The sequence below is a fragment of the Tinamus guttatus genome, unplaced genomic scaffold (genome assembly GCF_059628265.1).
Source record: "Tinamus guttatus ecotype Peru unplaced genomic scaffold, ASM5962826v1 Tinamus_guttatus_pri_ptg000423l, whole genome shotgun sequence".
NCBI classification, from domain to species: Eukaryota; Metazoa; Chordata; class Aves; order Tinamiformes; family Tinamidae; genus Tinamus; species Tinamus guttatus.
The window spans coordinates 4,712,492-4,738,615 of NW_028288957.1; the positions used below are offsets into that span (position 1 = coordinate 4,712,492).

At 46.9% G+C, this 26,124-nt stretch overlaps 1 protein-coding gene across 1 annotated transcript in view; it reads left to right on the plus strand.

The window, feature by feature from the left end:
- The window catches only part of SLC4A4 (solute carrier family 4 member 4), a 142,828-nt gene that overhangs the window by 93,823 nt on the left and 22,881 nt on the right, over nt 1-26,124 (plus strand). The window contains exons 7-14 of the mRNA XM_088531675.1: nt 3,053-3,148; nt 5,625-5,701; nt 11,157-11,314; nt 18,563-18,650; nt 20,050-20,204; nt 20,391-20,504; nt 21,551-21,725; nt 24,122-24,255. Coding sequence (XP_088387801.1) covers nt 3,053-3,148; nt 5,625-5,701; nt 11,157-11,314; nt 18,563-18,650; nt 20,050-20,204; nt 20,391-20,504; nt 21,551-21,725; nt 24,122-24,255 — 997 coding nt within the window. The remainder of the gene's footprint in view (nt 1-3,052; nt 3,149-5,624; nt 5,702-11,156; nt 11,315-18,562; nt 18,651-20,049; nt 20,205-20,390; nt 20,505-21,550; nt 21,726-24,121; nt 24,256-26,124) is intronic.

Sequence of the window (26,124 nt, forward strand, 5' to 3'; positions counted from 1 at the left end):
GCACACAGGCCCTTCCCTAAAGGTAGGCACGGTGACACTGAGTGCCACACAGTGACACCGCGTGTGGGTTTCAGGGCAGCCTGTGGTGCAGTTGTGATACTGCCCGGCCAGACTGCTGCGGCTGGAACTAGAGCACGTGGAGCCGTTTAAACGGTCACCTCGGGCTGCTGAGAGTGTCTCTGCGTTGGGGGAGGATACGTTGGAGCAACCGATCAGATTTAGTGTCTTCCTCTGCCATCGATTTCCTCGGGGATAGAAATGCAAAGCAACCTGTAGGATTGACTGCATGACATGGTCGCAGCTGGTGCCTCCTTCAGCCCCAACAGGAGTCTAATGGAGGGGAAGGGGCCTAAAATGTGCTGTATTCACCACGTGCATCCACCTCCTACCCCTGCGCTGCCCCTATTTCTGACTGCACCAAGTGCTTGTAACGGCCTCTTCTTCTTTTGGCAGCTCGTGGAGTTCTTCCTTTCTGCTCTAAGCCATGCACTGAGGAGCCACCAAAACCTCAGGGTGCTAAAGGCAAATTCAAAGTTACTTAGTACATTCATGAAGGCAAACCATGCACAGCACATCACTCTGCTTTGGGTGAAAAACCCTGGCGCTTTGCTGTGCCAAGTTTTCACCAACGTTCAAGAAATCATCCTTGGCTCTGCTTAGCCTGCTGGCTGACATTGAAGCAGTCCTTTCATATTGCTTTGCCCCTATTTACCCACCTAGGATATTTCAGTGTTACACCAATATATAATACATTATGTTTCACGACAGCTTGGTGACTGGAAGAGGAAGAGACGTATACAAAGGGAAATATTTTATGAATAGTTGTTACTGGTATTTATTATTTACACTTTAATGAAAAAGTGACTCTAGAATGTATTTCAGTGCAATACACTGTGCTCCTTGGAGTTCAGTGAGTGCCTCTCGTGTGCTTCTGAAGGCAGAATTTGTCCTTTAGAGAGATAAAAAATGAATGAAGCCAACAGGAGCACAGCTGCCTCTCGCTAATAATAATAACAAAAGTGCCACCAGCCCCAGGTGCACATACATTTCCCTAGAGTTTCTTTCCAGGTAGATACTTGCTTTGAAGGGCGACCCTTCGTTTCGGCGTGAGCCCAACGCTGTTGTGGTGTTGGTGCTGGACACAGGGCAGTGACACGGGTGCCGCTTGCCCCGTGTCCAGGCAGCGGCTTTACGGGCTGATATATTTAGAAAGCAGCCTGGCCTTGTGCTCAGCTGGTGTTTGCTGCCCTTGGTGAACTGGGGAACTTCTCATCTTTAGCTCACCCCTAAAACATGTGGATGCAGGTAACAGTGCTGAGTAACAGGGCTCGTTTAGCTTACGCAGTGTTCATTAAAGCCCCTTAATGAGGCAGCACGTACTGGCACTAGACTAGGCAATACCTATGTCTAAAGACATTATTTATTTTACTGGCTCTTACTGGGCAGTCACAGTGTCTTTGAAACCTGCAACTTTGGTGCGTGTCTTATTCTATTAAGCTCTTTTCAAAAACATTTATTTGGGAAATGCATCTGCACAGTGTCATTACACTGGATTCTGTATGCTGGCAATTTTGGTTCTTTTTTTCTTTTTTTTTTCTTTTCTTTTTTTTTCCCCTGAGGGATAGTCACAGTTAAGTTTATACACAAATTAAATAATGGTACATTACTCCTAGGGTATTTTTTAGATCTTAAATCTGGAAACAGCCATGGGCCATGGTCCTCAGAAATACTTAGGTGCCCGTATCTCACTTTGTTTCAGGGCGAGCACATGACTGCAGGTTAGACCTTCTAAAAAATCCCGTTATTTCTCACCTTTATGTAAACTTGCTGTAAACTGGTGCTCTGTCATTACATTTATTTGTAATTAGAACTTTTCCAGAAGTTCTGAATGTGTCCTAAAATCATCCTCATGAATAAGGCAGGGGAAACAAAGGGTAAATTAGCAGAAGTTGCCAGGACTTTAGCTTGGAAAAATGAGTGTTCCTTTGTCACGTGCGGTTGTGAAGTCAGTTGAGCTTCTCTGCAAAGCACTTAAGTATGTGGCTATTGCCATATTCGTAATTTATCTTCTCGGCTTCTGGTCTCGGTGTTTGGAATTGGCACTATATATGAAAGTGCCCTATTTATGAAATGCACGTAGAAACACTGAGCTTGAGAATGGTGAAGCTTTTTATTCTTATCTGTGGCATCAAGGCTGATATTTAGTCTTGCCCAGTGATCATGTTTGTAAGAAGGTATTTCTTCAGAAATCTTTTTGCCGCTGGTGAAGAAATGGTGCCAAAGATGACAATTCTTGTGCACCATTTGGTGGAGGATGATAAATCAGTGCATTTCTTTACTGTCCCCTGAGCAGGATACAGGGAAAACACTTTGCTTAACTTGGCCCATGAGAGCCATTGGCACAAGCATTGCAGAGCAGCCATCGATTTATAACAAGAACTCGCTGGCAAAGGCTGTAGAGAGCGGGATGTGTTTGTGTGCAAGGGTTTGCCCTTGGTAGGTAAGCGTGGAAACACCAGAGTTTGAGCAGCAGTTGTGCTGTAACCACCAAAAACTTCGCCCCTCTAAAGGTCCTGTTCTGCCCGAGAAGGCCTCTTTATTCTGCAAAGTATTTTTCACACAAGCTGCACCCCTGGTCCCTCTAGAGAGCGGGAATGATGCATTGACAGTTCAACAGTGGTAGCAGAGGAGGAGAGCGATTAAGCCAGAGTGAGAGGCTCTCAAGGGACATTTGAAAAAGGAATCCCCAAACCCATGCATTTACAGAACAGGGTGTGCGTTTTCAAGCCCTAAGGGGTGTATGTCTCGGTGTTGGTACAGTCAGCGCGTTGGCCATGGGCTCGTGCAGGGAAGGGACCTGGTTTTCCCAGAGCAGCGCGTCTGTGGCGCTCCTGCTCCCGGCCTCCCCACTTGCGAGCCTGGGCAATCGCTTGAGCGTCTCTCTCTCTCGTTATCTTCTTTTTTCTTTTCTTTCCTTTTTCTTTTTTTTTTCCTCCCCTTTTGACTCTCCCGCTCTGCTCTGCTCCGCCTGCTGCTGCTTGCACGGCCCAAGCGCGCGGCCCGCTCGAGAGCTCCGTGCCCTGCCTGGCGACGCGCACGCTGGACGACGAGCTCCGAGTGCAGCGCAGCCCCAGCGTGGGATGGCTCAGTAAGTGCCCCCGGCCCCGCGGGGCAGCGGGAATGCTCCGCAGTCCCCGGATTCACGCTCCCGGCTCCCTTCGCGGGGGGAGGATTGGGGCGCCGCTGCGCTGCTCGTGTCCCCATTCCCGCCGTGCTCCCCGCGCCGTGTCCTCCTTCGCTCTCGTCTTCCCAGACACTTTTCCTAGCGGTGAAACAGGGAGCTCAGCTGCAATTCCCATTGAGGCGGCAGTCTCTCCCCAAACCCAGGATTTACCACACGGATCCTTTGGTTCTCCAAAGGGTTTCATTAATTTTGCCACCGGTGGAGTATTGCGAATAAAACAAGCTTAAATGTTTTAATTTTCATATCGATTAAGTGCAGAAATTAAAAAAAAAGACCAGCCCCCCTTTTGACACACCTGTCTGTCCTCATACGTGGAGCAGAAGTGGGAAGCGTCAGGCAGAGCATTGGGAATCGTTGCTTCTGGCTTGATGAGGTTATGCGGAGCAGGCCAGGACGTGGTGAGAAAAGGTAATTGGCGTTTGTGAGGCAGAAGAGGCTGTCACTGAGAGGTGATAAAGTCATTAGCTGCTTCCTCTAGGAGGAAAGGTAATCATGGCCTAAGGAACATTTGGTCTTGGATAGAGCTAAACAGAGCAAACAAATTTGTAACCTGGAGAAGCATCAGGAGAACCAGACCTAGAAAGCAGGCTGCAGAAACTGACTGATCTTCAGCAGGTGCCTTTTCCCCACAGCTCCAGAGTGGAGCCCTTCTGAATAAAATACAATAAATCAGCAGTATATATAATACATCCATTAAGGCTTTCTTTGCTTTGCCCAAAGGTTTTGGAAGCCACGCTTAGTTTCTTCTCAGTGGGACACCTTATTGGCATGAACAGGCTTCACGTTAAAAAAAAAAAAAAAAAAAAAAAAGTGCTTCTCTATCTCTTGGTTTGGTTTTATTGGCGCAGATTTGCAAAACGCCCATGTGTTACTTCAACCTTTCATTATTTCATGGGTACATTATATACTCGTCAAAGATTTCCCGGAATTGGCAGTTTCTTTGCAACCTTTAAAAGATAATTAATTGCACAATACAGTGAAAAAGCATCCCTGGATTCTAATAACAGACTGAGACTCCAAGAATCAGGCTTTATTTTGATTTTTTTTCCAGCTATGCCCTTTTCCACATATTTCTCAAATATTAGTTTATAACACGGAAGGCGTTAGGAACATCTTTTTAGAAAAGCAAAGTAATATGTACATTGTGTAACGTACATTAGCACATTTGATCTCTTTTTTCCCTGTTTTATTTAAGCATTGAGCAGCTCCTACTGCTTTCATACCAAACACTTCAGTCAAAATTTACTCACGTTGTTAGTAATGAAAATTGTAGGTCTGCCTCCACATACCTTGAACATATTGCAAAGCAAATCCGTGGATGGTGGATGCTCCGAGGAGCTCAGCAACAGACTTGTGTCTCGTACAGAGAGACCAATTTTGTTTTCACCGTGGGTTGATCAGCACTGAGGATTTGGCTTTTCATTATGTGAACATCTAACCACGAGTTTCTTCGCTGCTGTGTTGGAAACATCCTAACCTAGAAATACCTGAGAAGTTGGGAAATGCCACTGTGCCAGCTTTCTTGAGTGTCTTCTCTCTTTCCAGTTGTATTCGTGGTTGGAAACACTTTGCTAACAGCTCCTGCTGGTCTGCTTCTGGTTTCAACAAGAGTGGGCGAGAAGGGATGAAAAAAATCAGAACAAAAGCAAATTCACGCTCATTGCTGGGGTTTCGGATGCTGCATCCATCCCAGCAGTCACCCTCTTTGCTATTCTTTTGGGTTTTGTTCTTTTATGATTAGGGCTATTCCTGCATTTCTTCAGAGGGCTTTTGCTGGGATTGTGGAAGGGAATTCCGAAATCATGTTTTCTGCCAAGTTCCTTAGGAGAGTTTTCCTGTAATTCTACTTCAGTCCTGCATCAGTCTACGTGAGCAGGATGAGTGAACCATAACAGAGCATGCAGCTCCTGCCTGGCTGTTTTCCTGGGCTTGGATGTCACTGTGTCGGGCTTACGCATGACCACTTGATCTTTGGAGGTTCCCTGTCTCCTGTTTGCCTCTGTTTTTCTGTCTCTCCGAATATCTCGCCTCAGGAATGGTTGACGTTAGCCCTACCAATTCGGTGGATGTGTCGTTTTGCTCAGTAAGCCCACAGGGCTCGTGGATTTAGTTAACCAGGTGACCTGCTGGGTTTTTTTTTCCCCCAGCCTGGAATTGCTGTCCTAGAGCTCGCAGGAGCACTGTGGATCAGCAAGGGCGAACCATTAGCAACGTTACCCCAGGTGCCACGTGAAGCTAGAGGAAGCAGCCTGTCAGGGTCTCAGATCCCCCCTACAAACCTCCCTTGTGCAAGACAAGGCGTTGCTGTAGCCTGAGCCTCTGTGTTCTTGGGGCGGGAGGGAAGGGGCTCCTTTACTGAGCGCTGCCCTTGTTCCCACAGGCAGCCCAGCCATGGCTCACCGGAACCTGACCTCCTCCAGCCTCAACGACATCTCCGACAAGCCCGAGAAGGACCAGGTAAGCGGCCCCTCTGCCCGGCGCTGCGGGGTGGGCACGGCCAGGAGACGGGTGCTGGCATGAAGCAGGTGGGCATGAACGTGGGCGAGCTCCGGTTTTCAGAGTCCTGCTAGCGGATCCTTCACTTTCCAAGCACGGGCCTCGAAAGAAGCGGGGTAGGCTCTCCCAAAGCCCGAAGCAAGTGTGCCGTGCAGAGCCAGGCATGGAAATATGCAGCACGCAGCTTTCCGTCTGCTTCCCGGTCCCCTTCCCACTGGAAGGAGGCTCTGTATTGTGGTGGGCTCCCACGTCGCTGTGCACGGGCTGCAGCCTGCAGCGCTCCACGGCACGGAGGGAGCAGGAGCAGCCAAGGGAATGGGTCCCCTCTCCATCAGCTGTCCTAATAGGAGACGTGACCTCCCCCTGTGCAACTGCGCGTCGCTTCAGAAATGCGACTTTAATAAAAGGTGACAGCAGAAGAACAGCTTCAAAGCGAAGATGAGTTATAAAGTTAAGTTGAAATTGGCCTGTGGTGCCCAAAGAAATGAGCTCTTTCCTACCAGTCACCATGGATTTGACTAATTTCTCAGAGTGGGGCGATGTTGCGGTGGATCGTTCGGGCTTTCTTCATGCGTGTGCTCATCATTTCTGAGAGTGCAAGAGTCTGAGGGGCAGGAGGGAGTTTAGTTCTGGTCTGGTGTCTGAATAAGGTCTCTGTGCAAGCACCAAGAAAAATCTTTATCTTGGTTTTAAGAAGGAGGTTGTTTTCTAAACATGGCTGTTTCCTTCAGAGCATCTTTTCACCCTTCCTTCAGCATTCTTCAGTCCCGCTGTTATTTTCAATGCAAATTAGAGTTTAGAAAATTATTTGGGTATCCCCATATATGCCAGCCAGTTGAGAATGGCTCTACTCCTTCAAATGCTGGCTGGCTGCAATCATTTTTAAGTGTAACTCTGCTGTATAGCAGCACAGCAATGTAAATGATGTAAAGAAAAAAAAAAGAGTAATTATATGTGGTAAAACTATTCTCCTCGTCTGCGCCCTCTATCCTTTCTCTCCCTCCTGGCGTGTGATTTATTTAAATACATTATTTTCCCATTTGGGATGTGAAAAATCCATGCAAAAGGAAGGAGCAGATGATAAGAAAAAAGATCGTAATGTTGAATGCACAAAATAAATATGACAGAGAATGAAAAAACGAATCATCTCTAGTATCTAATTATCCAGGAAAATAATTTAATGGAGAGAGAAAGGGAGTGGGCCGTGTTTCTCATTGACCGCAGGGTCGTTCAAAGTTATCATCTGCAAAGTATTTACCCCCCAAATATGTTTGCATTATTGTATGCAGACATCCATGGGGAAGGAGCAGGGCCATAGGAAAGCTGTTTAATTGGAAAGGCTGTTAATCACACTGTGATTGGGGTGTAGTAGCAAACTGGGTGTAAATATTGCAGCAGGCCCTTCAGGACACTGCAGTAGAAATGTTCTCAGCCATATCTCCTGCTGGCATTCCAGGGGACGGGCTAAACACGTTGAGGTAACAGACTTTTTGTGTTGAGTCAAGGCCAAAAGGGGATTTTTCAGTGGTGCTCTTAGTGAGCTGTGCTGATGAATCCAGTTTGGAAGCAGGCTCCAGTTTCTAGCATTCAACAGGGATAATGCTTGACTATTTATAGGGAAAACCGTTACTTTTAAACTAACTTGTTCCAAAAAGCTGTTTAGTTACTTAGGCTGTGTCTGGCTGATGGACTTTGGCCAGTGGGACCTTGCACTGCAAGGGTTTCAGAGCTGGCCAGAGAAATCACCTTGGATCTCAGTTTTAGTTACTGATTGACCGCAAGTTGTGTCTTGATAAAATGTGCAGGACTGTGAGGATGGCTGGCAACTTTGCCGGGCAGAGCTCAGCTTGGGCCCGGGAGACGAGGGAGTAATTGACGGTGTTGTGGCAGCCAGAGCTGGAAGAACAGATTTTCCTGCCTTGCCAGCAGAGTGGCTGGCGTTTGTTATTTCAGTATCCCATCTGGAAGTCTGATAGTTAATGAGGCCATATAGTGAGATATGAGCCTGCTGAAGAAAGGGGATATATTATTTTTAAAATTTATTTGTGTGTATCAGAGGCCTGCATGTGTTCAGGCTACAGCAGGCTGAAGTCAGCTGGTAGCAGCTGTTTGGAGCAGGGGTGGCACCTCACCTCTCTCATTCACTCTTTTTTTTTTGCAAATAGAGTTTTGTCTATGTGTGTTTTAAGTAAAGAAGGGCTTTGAGCCTTTCCCCCGATCTTGCCATAATTTTTATTTCTCTTCTTAATTCTCTCTCCCTCCTCTGGCACAAAGTGTCATGTGAACACATGATGGGCAGTTAGCTAAACAAGTTATCAAAGGCTGGATTCCTCACGGAGAATGATGGAGCAAGAACATCTGCATCTACTTTTTGGAGCTTTCCTTATATTTGAGGCTGGATAAAATAATGTGGCCATCAGAATGAGATAGGTTGAAATCTTAAAATGGCATGAACACATGAAAGCCTGTCTGTAAGGTGGGGAATGTCTGCCAAATTTGGAGTGTTAGGTTACTCTTGTTTTTTCCCCTTAATTATTGGAAAGCAAAAGATGGAAAAACTGGAAGGGTCAGGTACGAACATGCAGGGTTTGAAGAACATCTTCAGCTGGGGGTTGTAGCTCTCGCTGCCCTCTGGAAAGGCACGGGGCCATCTGCTCGCCTGCCTGCGGCCCACACAGCCCTGCGTGCTCTTGAGCGCTTTATTTCCGAGTGCTGAAGTGTGTTGACTCGCACGAGGGGCTCCTGCCTCCCCGAGAAGGACGCCCCTATTCCTTGTCTTGATTCCTTGGAAGCCCCCAGGCGCTGGCTCAAAGCGCTGAGGAGAAACCGCTTCACCAGAGGGCACACAATTCAGCATTGGCTCTTCTATGTTGGGGCTCCTTGGATTTTTGCGGGGGATTTTGGCAATGTGTAAAGGGTATTGAAGGAACAGCAGATGCGTGCACATACCTTGTGGTTTACCCCGATGTGGTCCATAGCGGTGTTTGCCTGGAAGCAGCGCAGGCTTTCGGCTGGACGTGCAGCCAGGCGGTGCGCCCGGAGAAGGAAGGTTGAAAGGAATATCAAGGAATATTGTAGTTTTTGTGACTGCTCCTAGAGCAGTGAACAGGGAGGATAAGCCGTTCCAAAGGCCTGGGGTGGCTGCGGGGCGCTGGGAATGGTGAGTCCCGTGGCTCCGGGTGCCGCGTGCCATCCCCGGCCGGGAGCGATCCGTGGGTCACGCTTTGTTCGGCGTCCTTGGCAGCGCCGAGGGCCTGGCTCAGCAGGGCATTCAGAATGCCCGAGAGGAGGAATAAAGGAGACGTTTAAGGCAGATCTTGGGAAAGAGTTAGCCAGGGAGCCGTTACTGCTGCGCTGATGCAGCAGCATTTCCAGCGCGGGTCTGCAACGATGTAAGGGCAATGGGTGGTGGTCTGGCGTTATCTCCAGTTGCAAAGGACTTGCATTTGGGACAAAAAAAAAAAAAAAGGCTCTGAATGAATATGGTCGGCTAGAATATTTAATCAGAGAGAGACACAGCCTCTCTTATTTGTTGTGGTGTGTGCAGTGTTTATTCCAAGCGGTGTTTCCATATCAACGGGAGATCTGTGCCAAAGCCAGCTCTGAAGCTCAAAAGGAAGTTGGCCCGGCTGAGAGAAACTCCTACCCTTCCTGGGGAGCACTGCGTAGCAGGGAGCTGCTGGGTCCCCGCCGCTGGGCGAGGGGTCAGGATGGAGTGTGGCTTTTCGGAGCAGTGTCCCCTCGTCCCTGCAGTCAGCATTGGAGATTCCCAATTCCCGGCTCTGCCAGGGGGACCTGCACTCACTCCGCAGGGTTTGAGTGAAAATGACTGTCTTTTGATACCGGTCTCTTCCTCGTGCAGGAAAATACATGAGCACACGGCCCATCTGGTTAGCAAAATTGAGCATACACTTTATTGCAGACTTGCTGCCTCCTCAGTATCTTCTGTCTCTCTTTTTCTATTTTTTTCAAGAAAAAAACTGTTAGTGGAAAAGCTGTTAACACATTTCCAAGCTTTCTTCACTCAGCTTGATGTTTATTAAATATTTTCTCCATTGGAAATTGTGACTGAAGTGTGTAGGCATAGGGTTACTCCTTTGGCTTTTCCTGCCTGCTGAATCTGCAGTTCCTGCCTCTGCTCCAGGCTCATCCATTGCCCCGCTTCCCAGAGCTCCCTGGCAGAGTGGCCTTAAGGATTCCTGGGCCGCTCCGGCGGTCCCCCTGGTGGCGCTTCCGTCGGGACGTCCTCCCGCCCCATTCACTGCCAGCCAGGGCCAGGCACGGAGTCTCCAAAGATCACCTGGGGTGAAGGGGCTTTCAGGAAGCCCCGGAGCGTGGGATATTCCAAAGCCTAAGGCCAAATTAGTTCTGCTGCCCTTGAGGAGCACAGTTCAACAAAGCTGCTCTGTATGCGGGCGCTGCGGGCGCCTTCCTGCGAGTGTTAGCGTAACGCGTGCAGGAAAGACAGAACACTAGAAAAACATCCAGAAAAAAAACATCCAGAAAAAGCTGGTTTAAGAAAACAAAATGAAGGAGCAACTCCTGTTGCTGAGGGCAATGGAGCAGTCATAGGTGATGAGAGAATCAGGCAGGAGTGGTACTAGACAGACATGATGGGAAAGGTATGTTGAAGCAACCTGCGTGAGTAAGAAAATCACATCCTTGACCACAGGGTTTCGGTTTCACATTAGAATTTCTTCTGCTGCAAAACAGTTGTTGCAATGAGTGATTCTTTGTTTGCCATCTTCTCCTTCTCCAGTTACCTGGTTGCATTTCAAAAGGATCGGCCCTTTGTCAGCGGTGATTTTGATCTTACGTTTGTTCCCTTTGCTCCTTCACCATCCTTGAGGAGAGGGGAAACCTGAGCCCTTGGGAATAAGGAGCTGGGCAGAGCAAGCAGGTTTTGTTCCTAAACGCAGGTGGTCTTTCTGCCTGTTTAGCAGAATAGTTGGATATCTTTGTGCTTTTGTCCTCCTGCAGCAACTCAGCATGTGGGGCCTTAGTCCTGGGGGCGGCCGTAGCTCCTGTTTCTGAGTTTCTGTGTGTTACTAGAGGTGAAGGTTGACGAAAGAGCAGTAATCGTTATCCCACACCTGATACATAAAGTAGCTATAGGTCCTTTTCTGCTGAAATGTCCACTTTACCTCTGCTTTTACATGCATAGCTGTGATAGGGTTTTACATTACGCGAACTCAGTATGTCAAAGAAACACTTGAGTTTGGTCTCCAAATATCCCCTTTTTCCTTGGTGTTCACACCTGGGCTAACAGTGCTGTGAGCCTCTATGTGGTTGTATCACTGGTTCAAGGTGGTATGTTATGATCAACGGGTGAAAGCTGGGTATGTTTTATTGCACGTTCCTTGGTTGTGTGTCTAACAAGCCATCGTTTTCTTTTCCTTCCTCTTTTACGATGCAGCTGAAGAATAAATTTATGAAGAAATTGCCTCGTGATGCAGAGGCCTCCAACGTGCTGGTCGGGGAGGTTGACTTCTTGGAAAGCCCTTTCATTGCCTTCGTGCGGCTGCAGCAGGCAGTGATGCTGGGGGCTCTGACCGAAGTCCCCGTACCTACCCGGTAAGAGAAGTCAGCCCCGGGGCAGGTAACATGAATTGGAATCTGCCTTTCCACTGTTTCAAGTAATGGTACCAGTCTGAGGGAAGAACTTCTCTGTTGCTTGCTGTCACATAGTTGCATAAGGGGTCATAAATTTTACAGGATAATTGGTTTTAAAGTAACAAAACTGCTTAATCATTTTCAAATCCTGAATTTCCATGTAAAATATGAGCTGTAGAATACACAAACACACTTACTTAACGATAAAGATTTAACTATTCTTTTGTCTTCCTACCTCTCTGCTCCACTCAAGCCCTACACCCGAGTCAGATTTCCTCTGCATTTTTCTGTAGTACATCTCTTTTTTCCTAAAAACTCATATTAAATGAAGGAGGCAATTCTGACCCCGTTGAAAAAAAAATCAGATATATATGATAAAATCTCTGTATTACAGTCACATGCAGCATCTGTAATTCATAATGACTCGTTTGTATATTTGATTTATTGTGACTCATTTTGTAAATTAAACTATAGGCTCCAATGTGAGTGTAGCTTACATTCCTCAATATTTGCATAACTTGGGGAAGTCAATGTATATAGCTACCAAATCAGCAAAGCTAAAATCTTGTTTAAATTCCTAGCTGCTACTCTTAATTGTACAGTCATACCTGGTTTATCAAGTGTCATACTGGAGAATAATATCATTATAAGTGTCTAGAACACTTGATGTACGTAAGCAACGTTTTATAGCATTTGCTGTCTGATACTTATATCAGGTGAAAGCTGTAAAAGGAATTGCTATAAAAGCTAATAAAAAGCTCCAAGAATGGAGCTCAGTGGAGTTGTAATGGGAAAGATGGAAGAGGCGGCGTGTGGGCAGCCGTGAAAGTTCTCCCTCCCAGTCCGTGTCGCTCCGCGCCTGCTGTCCCTGCTCCGCACCTGGGCTCCCGCCCGCGTGTTGCTCTCCGCTTACACGGGCTTGGCTTTGCATTTGCCTGGCAGTTATGGGGCTCAGATTGCAGCTTGCGCATCATTAATGCGCCAATACATATTTTATGTGAACTTTTGAGACAGCTTTTGGTAGAGAGTGAAAGTCAAGCTCCCAGCTGTTTGCACACACTGGGTTTTCTTTGAGCAATGTGGGGGAAATGAAGTGGCTTATTCGCAGCAAGGGCTATTCTTGATCCCTCTGCATCACCGAGCTCTGTATATTTTCGTGCTTCACCTTCTGAGTGTAGTCCCAGTTATTTCTTTTGTTAAATACATCTCAAAGTGCTCTTCAGCAGAGGTAGAATGAGGCACTCTTTGTTTTTGTAGTGGGAGCCAGGAAGTTAGTCCTAGGGTTGGATAACGCCCTCGTTATTCAACAGCATTAATCAAAAAAATGTGTCCTTCCATGCCAACATTTTTTTTTCCAGGAAATAGTATTATCCATCTGCCGTCCTCCAAACCAAATGTTAGCCCTAATCAAAGTCGTGAGGCTCATTAGATGGTTTTTGTGAGTAATGAAGAGCCATTCGCAGTGGCTGCATCCTGCGAAATTCAATCAAGGAAATCCCATAAGGGCCCAGGCTGGTTATGATGGAGTGGCTCCTTGTTCAGCCCTTAGTTTCAGCTGTCTTGCACAGCGAGTCAGCCCACAGCCTCTGGAAGATGCTGCTGCTGGAGCCCTTCTCCTTCCTCCCTTTTTTTCCCCTCAGGGTTTTTCCTTTTATTTTGATACAATGCATAGTTTCTAGTAAAATTCCCTAAACCTTGTCCTCAAAGTTGGTCCATTCAAAACTCTGTGGCATTTCTTGAAGAAAGGCAACAGCTAGTCTTGATAATTGGCTTCTTGGAGTACTGATAGAGGTAGACAGAGAGGGCAGCCAGGGTTTCTCTTGGGCTAGTCATTGAGACTATTGATAATCAGCATATCAGCTGTGTAACCATTAGCTGGAAAAGTAAGAAACCTCTTAATGTAGAAGCAAATATGACACCGAGCCCTGGAAGGGTGAAAGAGTCACGGTATCTATAGTCCCTGCCCTGTTTTTGGTTTATTCGTGTTGACCTATCTATAGAATGAAAAAGGACTATTGGGTGTGCGAGGGAGATAGTATTCAAGACATAGACTTCCAGTTAAATAGGTTACTTATTTCTGTTGATTTATTTCTCTGCTTTATTTCTCTACTACTGTTCTTTGGCTTGGATTTTTAAGTTTTATAAGTTGCAGAGTTTTTGACAGAGTGAGATTTCCTGTGTAGAAATGACTCTTCCTTGGTGTAGTTTCTATATATTTCTCACACTTCCTTGCTGAGAATATTTTCATTGAAAGTAAAATTTTACTTCAAAGGAACCAGCAAGGTCTGATAAACTCTCCAGGAGAAGTTGTTGTGCGGAGTATTTTGGTACAGCTCTAGCAATAAGAACTGCGGAATTGAAATTCCTTGGGAGAACTTGCAGCCTGTCCCTGCGACCCGCATCGTCTTGTTACTGATCAGACTCAAAAAGCCTGTAAGGACTTTGGGTTTCCCTTATTAAATTTAGCTCCACAGTGCTTTGAACTCCAGATTTTTGTAAGCACTTATGGATTATATTTGCTTTGCTATGGCTGCCTCTGCTCTGGACAGTTCAATAGATATAGCTCCTTATTCTCCTAAAATAAATGTACCATTGGCTGGTCAGGTCTGTTGCATTAATGTAATGTCCGTGGGGAAAAAAAAGGTAAGGAATAAGCAAGGGAACAATTTTTGGAGGGCAGCTGTACAAGCTTGCCTGGTTTAATATGTAGGGCTGGGAAATGGCCTGTGCCTACAAGTCTCAAGTGAAATATGAAGTAACTTGCCCACGGTCCCTTGGGAAGCGTATGGCAGAGACAGAAACCAGGCTCCATTTCCTTGCCTCCCAACTGAAGGCGCATTTTAACCGCAGGTGTGCGTTTTCTTTTTGATACACGAGCATTTTCTTCATTCAGGGCACCGCTGGCGTTGCTTTCAGGGCTGCGTCAGCCCTTCTGCCAGCCGACTCGCGCTGGGAGATGTGGAGACCTGTCTCCCTTCGTCCATGTCCACGCGCTGGACGTGGCGCTAGAGGCCTGCTGGGGAGCGTGCCGATGCCTCGCCCCAAACTGAGCTGTGTGGAACTGAAGAACCAAGCACTTCACCTCCTCCATTCCTCAGGGCAATCACAAGTTGTACCCTTTCGGTTAAGCAGGCCCCAGGCCGTGTTCCTCAGATTCTTGTGGAAAAGTAGGTCATGAGCTGGGCCTGTCAGCCCTGGAGACTGCAGGACCTGGCTGAGTTTCTTTTGCCCCTTATGAATTGCTGCTCCTGCCTTTTCCAGGTCTGGGAAACAGGCCTGGGTGAGCAGGTTGAACTTCAGTCTTGTTTTGGTCTCTGATCTTCCTCCTTTTTTTTTTCTTATGAGGGACCCTGTCTCCTGCACTGTGGCAGTTTTCACCCCAATCCTCCGGGAACTCTGTAAAGACAGAGATAATGGATTTCTAACTGAATTTATCAAATGGAAAATATTAGTGCTTCACAGACTTGGAGCCTCTCCGTCTCTGTGGTGTGCACTCCTCACATCTCAGATGTGCTTCTCATGTGATCTTGAGGAGACATCTGGCCAAATTCTTCTCAAGCAGAGCACATGAAACTTTATTGCCTCTGTCAACAAACTGGATGGAAATTCTACCCTGCAGTGTCGGTGCTGTCTCCTGCCAAGGTCTGGGAGAGCTGTAGTCTTTCCTACTAGGCGGGTTGGCCCACGACCTCTGGTTGTGGGGCCTGCACCCACTGTGGCTAAGGTGCTTCACTTTGGTCTTCTCAGTGCGTGGGCCAGCTTTGTGGTGCAGTGGTTGGTGCACGTTTTTCTGCTTGGAGTTGGAACTGCTCCTCTATGGAAAGAGGAATTTCTTCTCACGGGTTTTGGTGGTGTGGTCCGTGTGAATAAAATGTGAATCATACATACTTGGTGGTCATCAGCTGCTTTAAGAAGGATAAAACATGCAAAATGACAGAGGAATTGTAGGGTAGGTAAAACAGGGTAATAAAAATACTGCTTTTTGGAGTCATTATTGGCTTGGAAGGAAGAATTTTGAGTACTTCAGGTGTTCTGGCATACAAAGTTTCACATTGAGTAGCTTGAGTGAAGCTAGGGCAGCCATCTCTGGCAGCTGTTGTCTCGAGCGTCCAGAAGAGAGGTTGAACGTTCCTCTTACTTTGGAGAGGCTTCAAGATAAGTGATATGAGGTGAAATTTCAGGTTTTCTGTGTTGAAGCTTGCCTAAAATTGTGAAAGATCAGAAATGAACGTTTGCTGGCTCAGAATATGTTGGGTAGAAAGGAATTCGCTACTACCCTTCATCTAGAAGATGAAGATACTGCAGCTATTCCATCGTAAAAAGGGAAATATGAGAACTAGAAATGAGGGCTTTCTTAGGGGAAAGTATTCATAACTAGGTCATAGTTAGTACAAGCAAACATAATCCAGTTTGAGACACTAAAATACATGAATGATTTTGTGCGGGGGGTGTGTGTGTATTTGTGTATGTATTTTGATATACATATTTATGCATATTTTATATTTAAAAGGTCTTGTTCAACAGACCAAAGGCAATTCTGGGTTAAATTGTTCACGACAAATAATTTAGAAAATGTCACAAACGACTGGCTATTTTTAAAAACATTTTAGTAAGTGCTGCAGTTTCAGATAACTTCTGCATTGCAAGAGAGCTGGTAATTTAATTATTTCAGAACATGTTTATGAAAATGTCTCATTCCCCTGAAAAGCCAGAAGAATGCTGAACAGCAACTTAGATCCCTTTTTTACAACTAACATACTTTTAAAAGGGCTGTCTGAGGAACATTCTTTAATGTTGTTTGATAATAACTTTAGAAAAGAGGTGGAATTCCTGGTGGTAGGAGGAGAGCAAGGACATAACCGAGGTGCTCATGGGTTAGTCACCTCCCTATGAACCTTGAATAAAAGACTTGAAAGCTTTACGCAAAACTTGATTAGGAAATCATAGTGTTAGCAATGCCAAGTCATACATAGCTGTGGATCCTGTCAAACTAACTTGATGAGGTTTTTTTTTTACAGGGCTTTAGATGTTTTTAATGGAAGAGAATTGGTGGATATACGACTTCATAAGACATTTGACTTAGCACTTCATGATATTTTGGCCTTGTTAAGGAAACTAAAATGATACTTCATCAATACAATGCTTAAAAGGGCAGCAGAGGTCCCTGAAGAGGACACACCAAGTGCTGTGACTAGTGTGACACTACAAATGTGCTGGTCAGACACAAGCTGAGTAGAAAAGGTAACTGTGAGGCCACTCCTTTTGCATTTCTGCCATCGGCAGTGCCCGTTTGGGACTTCTTCCCTTCTTGGTTACAGGTTCTCACAAAACTTGTAAGAGGAGCTTGATCACGTTTGGTATCTCTGGGTCTATGTCTGTACAAGAGAGTCAAAACTTATGACTGGAAGCTGAAGCTAGACAATTGACACTGGAAATAGTGCAAAAGGTTTTGGATGAGAGAACTTGCCCAAGGTTATGATGTGGTTATTTGCCATTATTGGCTGAGAAGCGTTGCTGTACTTGGAGAAAGGCTGAATTCAGGAAACTTTAAAGTCAATTTGAGAAGCTCTTAGTGTGTCTGTTCTGAACACAGACTGACAGAGTTTGCTGAAAATTGCCCCAATAATTCCCACTCTTTGCTAAATCAGGTGAAATGGGAAAGCTGGTCTCCTGCCATGTACTTCTTTGGTTGCTAATTACAAGGTTGGTTTATGTTTAAGCAATGAAGATTTTTCTCTTAGGGTCACTCCTGAGAGTCCAGCTCTGGACGGACACTTGAAGTGGCACTGTCCACTGCGCATGATGATCTCCACTGGCACCCTTGGGCCACTGAACAGGGGCCGTTGCAAGAGAAGGCTTACAGATCTAACAGCTTTTTTAACAAGCCAAGTGGCCAGGCTGAGGTTTGAGCATGAAGACTGGTGCATTTTCAGCTCAAAGCGATAAACCATTTCCCTTCCTGGGATAGGGTGTTCTGTGGTGAGCAGTTGTTCGCTTGGCACCTGTCCACCGCATGAAGTCAACTTTAAAGCACTGCTAGTGTGTGAAATGTTTTTTTGCCAGTTCAGCATGGATATCTTTTTATTTATGTTTTAGAAATTGAGAGTGTCTAAGATAAGACTTGGGTCTTTCCAGAATTAAGTAACATTTGAAGGATGATGCCTTCTTTTTTTATTTTATTTTTTCATTTTCATTCCAGCCCAGGAGAATCTAAGCACCTTTGAACATCCAACCATGAGGCTGTACTTAAAACTCTTTGTATGTAAATCATTTGAGAGGGTGGAAAATCCAACCACCTTTCACCAGCATTCCCGTTATTCTGGCAGAAATACTAGGCTTAATTCTATTGGCAAAAGCATCCTTTTTCTGTGGATAACCTTTCCATTAAGAGGTCTTATTAGACTCTTTTGTCATGGGAGCTCTGTCTTGTAGGAACTGCTGTACTAAGGGCAGGCAAGTCCTAATTCCTGGTGTGCTTCCCTCTTCCAAACCAGGTTGCCCCTGTAAGAATAAGCCCTCAGGTGAGGCCTTGCAGGACTCCGCGGTGTCCTGCAAGCAGAACTGCAAACTGTGCTGCATGGGCTTAATTATTTAAAGCTAAAACTCAATTAGATTAATGGTTTTCCTTCCCACGGGAGTGCTGCACCGTACGGAGATAGCAGCCTCAGCGGAGCATTAGTAAGTGCACGCTATCCAACAGCTCAGGCGAGATGTGGTTTATGGTGAGCCATGGGGACGTTTAACAGCATCTTCCTGCCTTCCCCGAGCGCATTTATCCCCTTGCCCTCCCAGCTTTGCTCGCTGCCACCCGAGTATCCCCTCTGTTGCTGTGCAGACCCTGCTCGGGCTGCCCAGCTCGGTCATGCGGGACTGTGACCCCGTTTGCTTGTTGGGGTCTCCAGGCTACTTTTAAGGCTTGTGAGGAGGAAAACGCTGGGGAGTGTCGTGCCCATGAGTGCCCAGGCTGGCAGGATGCAGCCTCTACTCCAGGCTAGCTAGAGTGGCACATACAGTGTTGCTTAGAGAAATAAATACAGTGGGTAAGAAGCAGTAAGATAAGAAACTGCTTATAAACACAGATTAGCCCTGGTATCCTCTGGATCTCTAAGAAGTGCAATCCACCCATTTTTTTAATTAAATTTTTATATTTATAAGCAGTAAGTGATCATTTTCCTATTCTAAATGCAATCACTTTGTTCGTTTTGTCAGATTTCTGTTCATTCTACTGGGACCTAAGGGCAAAGCCAAGTCCTATCATGAGATCGGCCGAGCCATCGCCACTCTGATGTCTGATGAGGTAGGTGTCTTTGCCTCTCCTGGGTGAAATGGGTTATTCTTTCTTGCCTAGCTCACAGTGATCCCCGTTGCTCCAGCATGGTTCGGTGGCATGCACGTGAAGCTGCAGCATCTAAATGTCATCTCCTAATTCCATCTCTTTGCATAATTGATTCATCTGTCTTCACACACTGTAAAAGCATGAGCCCAGGGAGGTTTGGTCCATCAGGCCTGTCCCCAACTAGCAGTCACTCTTTCAAAGACACTTTGTCTTCGCGTGGGGGCCCTCGTCTGTGCCGTGAGCCTGGAGTCACATTCCCTGCGCACGGTGACCTGCTGCTCCGCGATGCAGGTAATTACTGCAGAAATGCCTACACCTGCATCTACTGCTTTGTGTGGCACAGGATCCCAGAGCTCTTTCTAATTCACCCAGTGGTTATATATTATCCATGAGCAGCTAGCAATTACTCGCTAATCATGCACCTCAATAAGAGCACTGGACTTTCCATATTCATTTACGGCCTCTTTCTTGCAGTGTCTCTTGGGCTCTGTGCGTCTCTGCTGATTTACTTGATGTTCTTTTTCTCGCTGTCTCCTTCTGCTCTTTTGTTCCTCCTCAGTTCCCTTAGTTACCACTCACCCGATCCCAGCTTCTGTTTTCTGTCATTCTCCACACTGTGCTTGGAGCAGTGGTGTCGTTTCCATAGCCCCAAAATCCTCTCTTCCCCTGCCACTGACTAATTCTTTTTAAATTTAATCCTTTGCTATGTGTTGATTTGCCTTCACTGCAAGTAGTCCAAAACATTTGGGTAAAATTGAGCTAGCATTCTTTTTTTCTCTCTTCTCTCGTTCTCTTTTCATCACTAACACTCGTCCTTTCATTTCTCTTTCTGCTCATCAGTAAAACCAATTATTATTTCTTGTTCTTATTTTTGAGGAAATGTCGTCATTGTTTCTATTTCACAGAGTTCACAACTAACCATTTTTTGATAGACTGGATAAGGCAGGAAGAAGAGGGCTCATGTGTCCTTGTCCTTTTTTTTATAGTGTCCCCACAAAGCGCAATTGAAACTCCTCATTTACTGAAAACTGCTTTTGCTGGACCAAAGAGTGATAATTACACTGGTAGCACTTTGGATAAAGGTTAAAAACGCACCTTTTCAAAAAAAAAAAAAAAAAAAAAAAGTTTGCAAGAAAAGCATCTTTTTCGTTAACCAAACAACCAAAGATAAGGGTTGAAAAAATTTGACCCTCCCTTACTGAGGTTAACCCACCACAATGCCAAGTGTCCTGACACGTTTTGGGGAAAGTTTTTGCGACTGACGCTGCTATTTTTGTGGAGTGCAGCTCAGCAGCTGCTCCTGGAGCCTGGGCTGCAGGAAAGGCACAGCTTTGCTCCACGGGGGCTCTCTCTCGTGCAGGTCTTCCACGACATTGCCTACAAAGCCAAAGACCGGCAGGACCTGATTGCTGGGATCGATGAGTTTCTGGATGAAGTCATTGTGCTCCCTCCTGGGGAATGGGATCCGGCCATTCGGATAGAGCCACCCAAGTCTCTGCCTTCCTCAGATAAAAGGTAAGGACACCGGCAGGGTCATCGCTGTGGTGACAGCAGGACAGCGTGCGCCGATTCTGGAAGGCTGACAGAAGAGCTGCTGCTTTGGGTACACGGGGAGGCTGCGTGAGGCTCGTTTGAAGGAGCTCAGTGCGTATTTGGTCAGGTGCGACCCCGAGTCTCAGCGTGGCTTGTCCTCTTGCCTAGGAAAAACATGTATTCCGGGGGAGAAAACGTCCAGATGAACGGAGACACCCCTCATGATGGAGGACACGGAGGTGGGGGCCACGGCGACTGCGAAGAACTGCAGCGAACGGGCAGGTCGGTACAAGCTGCTCCGCGGGGCCGTGGTGACCAGGTCTCCCTCCTAGAGCCATTGAAGCCGCCTCAGTGCCTGAGGCCTTACGGCCTGCGTTATTGCTCGAGGGGAAGGTTCATAGAAGTTCAGCACAGCCAGACTGCAGCTTGGGTGGGGATCCATAAAACAGCTTGCTTAGCAGTCCAGGGGCAGTCCACAGGTTTTGTGAGCATTTGGGGAGATTTTAGTGGAGGGAGGAGAAAAATCCTCTAAATTGGAGGAGAAAAAGTCCACGAGCCTGAACTTGCACTTGGGAGCAAATAGAGCAGCTGATGGTTCCTGATGATGGGTTAGGACGTGCCAGGTGCTCTCCTGGCAGCGGCCCCTCTGAGCGCAGCAGCACGGTGGGTGCAGGGCTCCCCGTCACTGCACGGCCTTGGAAGTGGCTGAATCACGGGGATTCCTCCTCTAACACCCCAAGCTGGTGCTGCTGAACACCATATTTGAGCATCGTGTTTCATATGAGACAGATACTGTCCTGTCTGTGCTTGCTCAGAAAGAATCTTCAAGTGGAGCTCTTTTGCTCTGCAAGATGATTTCACTTACTTATATTTTAAGTCCCAGTTCTTTTGCTGGTTAGCAGTTTGAAGTATTTTTCCATTTAGTAAATTGTTTGGCTCTCTCCACCACTGTGTCTGCCATATGGAGAAATTTAGGCGAGGGTTTAGATGAGAGTTAATATATTTTATTACATCAACAAATGTAGTTGGGAAAAAAAAAAGACCAACCTGCAAACTTTTGTGGTCTGTTTGAGCAGAAGGAGGGCTTGTGTTCCCGAAACTAGTACGCTTTCCAGCTGCATCCCATGTTCAGTATATTGTTTTTCTTTACAATAATATCTCAGTGATATCCCTGGATCATCACAGCTGTGGTGGAACTATCATGTAATGTGATGACCTCACTTCTTTCAGATCGTCCTTCATTTCTGGTCATGCTTTTGATTACTTACCTCAGTGACTTTCGCTGTAAAACCTGTAATACAAGTCTTCTCTCTCGCTTGCCCTTTCAGATTCTGTGGTGGCTTAATCAAAGACATAAAGAGGAAAGCACCCTTCTTTGCCAGTGACTTCTATGATGCTTTAAACATTCAAGCCCTTTCAGCCATTCTTTTCATCTACCTGGCCACAGTGACCAATGCTATCACGTTTGGAGGACTGCTTGGGGATGCTACAGAGAACATGCAGGTAAGCAATAGTTTTTGTAAGATCGACCTGCATTGCCTCTTGCTGTCCACAAAACCAGCTTTTAGACAGAAGGGTATTTGACCACTTCCAAAACTTTAATTCTGGGTTCAGTTAATACAGATCTGCAGCATTTCCCCTGAAAACTGGCTCTATTTCAATACTGTCTGGACTGCTGTCCTTGGAGAAGTAGCACAGGCAGTTACCTTAAATGGTGTTTGAAAGATGGCCAGGCAACAGACAAGAGTTTAGTGAAGATCCTTGCTCCTTCTATGTAGAGAAGTCCCTCAGATCTATGCTCTGTGTTTGTGTCTTGGTTGTGCTGTTTCTGTCAAATGAGGTTTACTAAGTCTGATTCAGACTTTCCATCTCATCAGAGCACAGCAGTGTATCCTTTGCCTGACTCTTGCAGTGCCTGGGCTTGTGCCTCCCTATAAAAAATACTGTAGAAGAAAGCAAGGGAATTCAGAGGTGTAATACAGGGGGGAAAAAAAAGGCAAGTTTTTTCAAGTGATGAATTTAGTAATCATGCAAGGTGAAATCCTGGCAACCAGAATGCATATGCAGAGACAGACTTCCTCGTGGCAGGGGTAAAGGCAGGAGCAGGGGCTTGAAGACCTGGCTCCGTTTTCTCTGGAGCAAAGGGTTTCTGCTTGAGCACTGCTCTGGCTTGTGTTGGTTGGAGCAAAACAAGTCTCTAGCTGTGTGCTTTAGTAAGCCTCCAGCTTTTCTTTTTCTTTGAGAGGAAGAAAACATGAAAGCTCGTGTTTACGTAGAGTCAGTGCAGCCATTCTGAGTGTCCTCACACTAATTACGCTGGTCGCGACAAGGACTAAATTATTTGTGCAGATTTAATGTAAAACACATGTAGAAAAAGGGAGCACCTGTCCAGGGAGGAGCTTCCCTCGCCTGGCACCAGTGTGTTTTTCTTCTTCCAAATCCCACCTCTGGGGCAGTCGTGCTAGCAGATGCACGACCCTCAAAAGAAACAACACCAAATAGGAAGGAAGTGCTGCTAAAGCCGGGCAGGCTCTGGGAGAAGAGCTGTTATCCCGTTATCCCCGGCTCCCGAAGGGCCCCTCGGAGACATGCTAGCCAACGTGCTAGCCCGGGCTCTGAGCTCGCTGCAGTCCTTCCAACATTTGCCTTGAATTCTCAAACACGGCACAAAGGGAACTGCCACTGAGGGGGACGCCGCGGTGTCCCGCAGAGGGAAAGGGAGGGCACAGCCACAGCGGCGGTGGCATGTTTGTGTCCTGTGCTTGGCAGAGCCTCCGTAGCGCAGCATTGGTGTCAGCTGAGGAGCTACCCTGTGAAGTTTTCCTCTCAAGCACCCTGTCCATCCTGCGTGGCCGCTCTGCCCACATGAGCAGTTTTGGGAGCGTGCTGAGCCACGGAGCTCAGCACGCCAGTGTCTCCAGAGCAGGAGGATCCAACACTCTCCTCAGCTGCTCTCTGCTGCGTGCAACCTGGCAGATGCTTGCGGACCCTGCATCTGGAACTGCTATTCTGAAGCCACATTTGTGGCAGAAAAGCAGGCAATGATGGTGTTGGACGAAATCCTGCTCGGCATTTAGCGAAGGCAAAGCTTCCTGCTTTGCACAGTCACATAGTGGCGTGACGCATGGCAGTGTAACACACTTAATGATGTTTTGCAGGAGCAGTTAATACCCAACCTCCATCCTCTTCATTTCTCTTGCTACTCTAGCTCTTGTAGAAAAGCAGGCCTAAACACTGGACTGTTAGGCATGGGAATCATGATAGCAAAAGGCATTTCACTTAAAAGGTGGCTATTTTTCTCCCTCTTGTTGTTCCTTTCAAACTCAGTGAAGTATGAACATAGCTTAGTCTGCACAAGAGCAAACAAGGTAAGGTCCACCTCATTCTGCCACTTTCATAGGGCAGTGCGTGCACTGTCAATAATTACGTTTTATTGGCAAGAAAACACGCCACTTACATTGCATCCACATTTTGCATCTTAAAAATAGCTGTTGCTGTTGTCCAGCTATAACTTACATGAAGATCCAAGAACACACCCTCATTTATCGTTCCCCAGTGAAGCCATTTTGCCACGTATGCCAAAGGTAATTGCAGAGCCAATTAAATACGGAATTTATTGTTCACTGGTGACACCTTAAGAAGCTCGGTCTCCACACAGGGCTGTTGGATGAAGTAGCCTCATTTGGTGCGTTTCTCCCCAGCGAAGCCGAGAGGCATCTTGTTTATCTGGAGGAAGTATCTGCTCCAGCAGAGAGGAAAGGCCCTGTGTCTGGGAGCGCCGTGCGCTGCCGCGTCCGTGTGAAGAGCCGTGCGGGCAGCCCCGGGGCGCGGGAGCCTCCGGCACTCTCCCATGCTGCGAGTGTGCAGCACTAACCTCTGCTGCACTGTGTCCACTGCAGGGGGTCCTGGAGAGCTTTCTGGGCACAGCGGTGACCGGAGCGATTTTTTGCCTTTTTGCTGGCCAGCCACTCACCATTTTGAGCAGCACAGGACCCGTCCTTGTCTTTGAGAGGCTTCTCTTTAATTTTAGCAAGTAAGTACAGGGGCGGAGATGGGTGGAGGGGAGGGATGGCCCACACGAATGAAACACCAGCCAGGGAAGGAGCGGGTTGGCTGCGGGGATGTAGCTCGTGAAATGAAACTCCCATTTGGTCCTTGCCGAGGTGTCCGTGAGGCCACACGTGGGATTTCCGTAGACCACAGCGCTGCCCGGTGTGTTGGGTGCGGATCTTCTTGGGAACCCTTTGCCAAGCCTGCGCTGGCAGGGAAATTTCACTCCTTTCGCTCAGGGCTCTCTTCCTCCCCGAGTGCTCTGCATTTCCCCTGGCATCGAGGACAGGCCTCCAGCAGGGGTTTTCCTAACAAAATGGTCCGGGGTACCAACATTTGTGCTTTTGTGATAAGAGCTGTTATTCATAAGAGCGGAACATAGATGGCATGAACAGATAGAGACCATTATTTGTCCCCAGAAGTCCTAGGTGGATATTTGCCGTATTAAATGCTTCTGTGTAAGGAGATTCGGCTTTTACCCACTGTTTTAACGTCCGTGCTGTGATAATGTGTAAAACCCAGAGCTAAAGGGGGCCTGCTTTGGTACAAGTTCACTTTTTTGATGCCAGCAAAATAGAGTCCCTAAACAAATTGGTATATTCTCTGGTAATTTCACATTGAGCACTACCGGTATTTTTGGATGATGTTTAAAAGGATGATTTCGTGTTAAACTAAAAAGAAAATACCCCTCCCATCGGAGAGAGCTCACAACACTGACAATTGTGGAGGACTCACATTTTACAACATGATATGAGAAGTATTGGGGTTTAAGGTAAACTGGGCTTTCTTTGAAAAGCAGCTGCCCATAATGCAGAGCAGTTCTTTTGCTGTTAGTAGCTATTTTTAGAGAAGGCCTATTGAATTATTAAGCTTGAGCATGGCTGCAGGTTGCTACAAGGCAGGAGGCGTGAGCTGTGTTTGGTCGTTTAATTGCATTTCCTTCATTATATTGCATCTGTGCGGGTAGCTGCTCATCTGAGTTGGTAAGAAAGAACTGAGAGGATAGAATATGACCAGGTCTTTCCTATGAGTACCCTGCACTTTTGAGAAGCGCAGACAGACCTGCAGGTGGTGTATTTATTTAAGGTCTGCTTTTGCAGTGCTTTTAGGGTGAGATGGTTTTATCTGGCACCTTCCTAAAGCGCAGGATGAAGCGGGCACAGTCTGGGTCTGGTGGCACGTTGTAGAGGTCGGTACGCCTTGATCCCCAGTGCTGTGGGGTTTGGAGGCTCTGCGGATTCCCCCCGCTCCTTGGGTCCTCCGACACAGAGCCACGCTCGTGCCTGCACAGGACAGAGCTTTGTCTTGCACGAGAAGATACCGCAGGGAGGCTTCCTGCCCCTCTTCCTTCTCTTTGCAGCCAGGACGAGGCTTTCTGTGGCTTTGGAGGGACAGAGTGGTTATTTTCCTCCTGAAAAGTAGGTGGTGGTTATAAAAGCTGTTGTTCCAACGCCTGCCGGAGCAAAGCAGCAGGTTCCATGGAGAGTCTCTTTCACAAGAAGATTGCAGTTGAGCGCTGTGTTTTTCAATAATGCATTTGCGGTCATTTTTATTCACAACAGCCTATTCCACGCTGGGAGCAAAATTAGAAACACTTCCCATCTACTGATTCATTGAAAGTTCGACTCTGGGCATGAGCTGGTATCTGAGAGAGCTTCTGTTAAATAACAGCCAGGCTTCCCAGAAGAAAGTCAGACCTCAGCATGATCATGGCCTTAGCTAATGGCTCAGTGCAGGTGGCGGCAGCACATCCAGAGAGCCTCAAAAACCACAGGTCCCAGAGGCTGCACATTTGCCGTTTCTCACTGCAAAGAGCTAACTCTGCACGGCGTTGTCTGACCCCTTGTGTTTC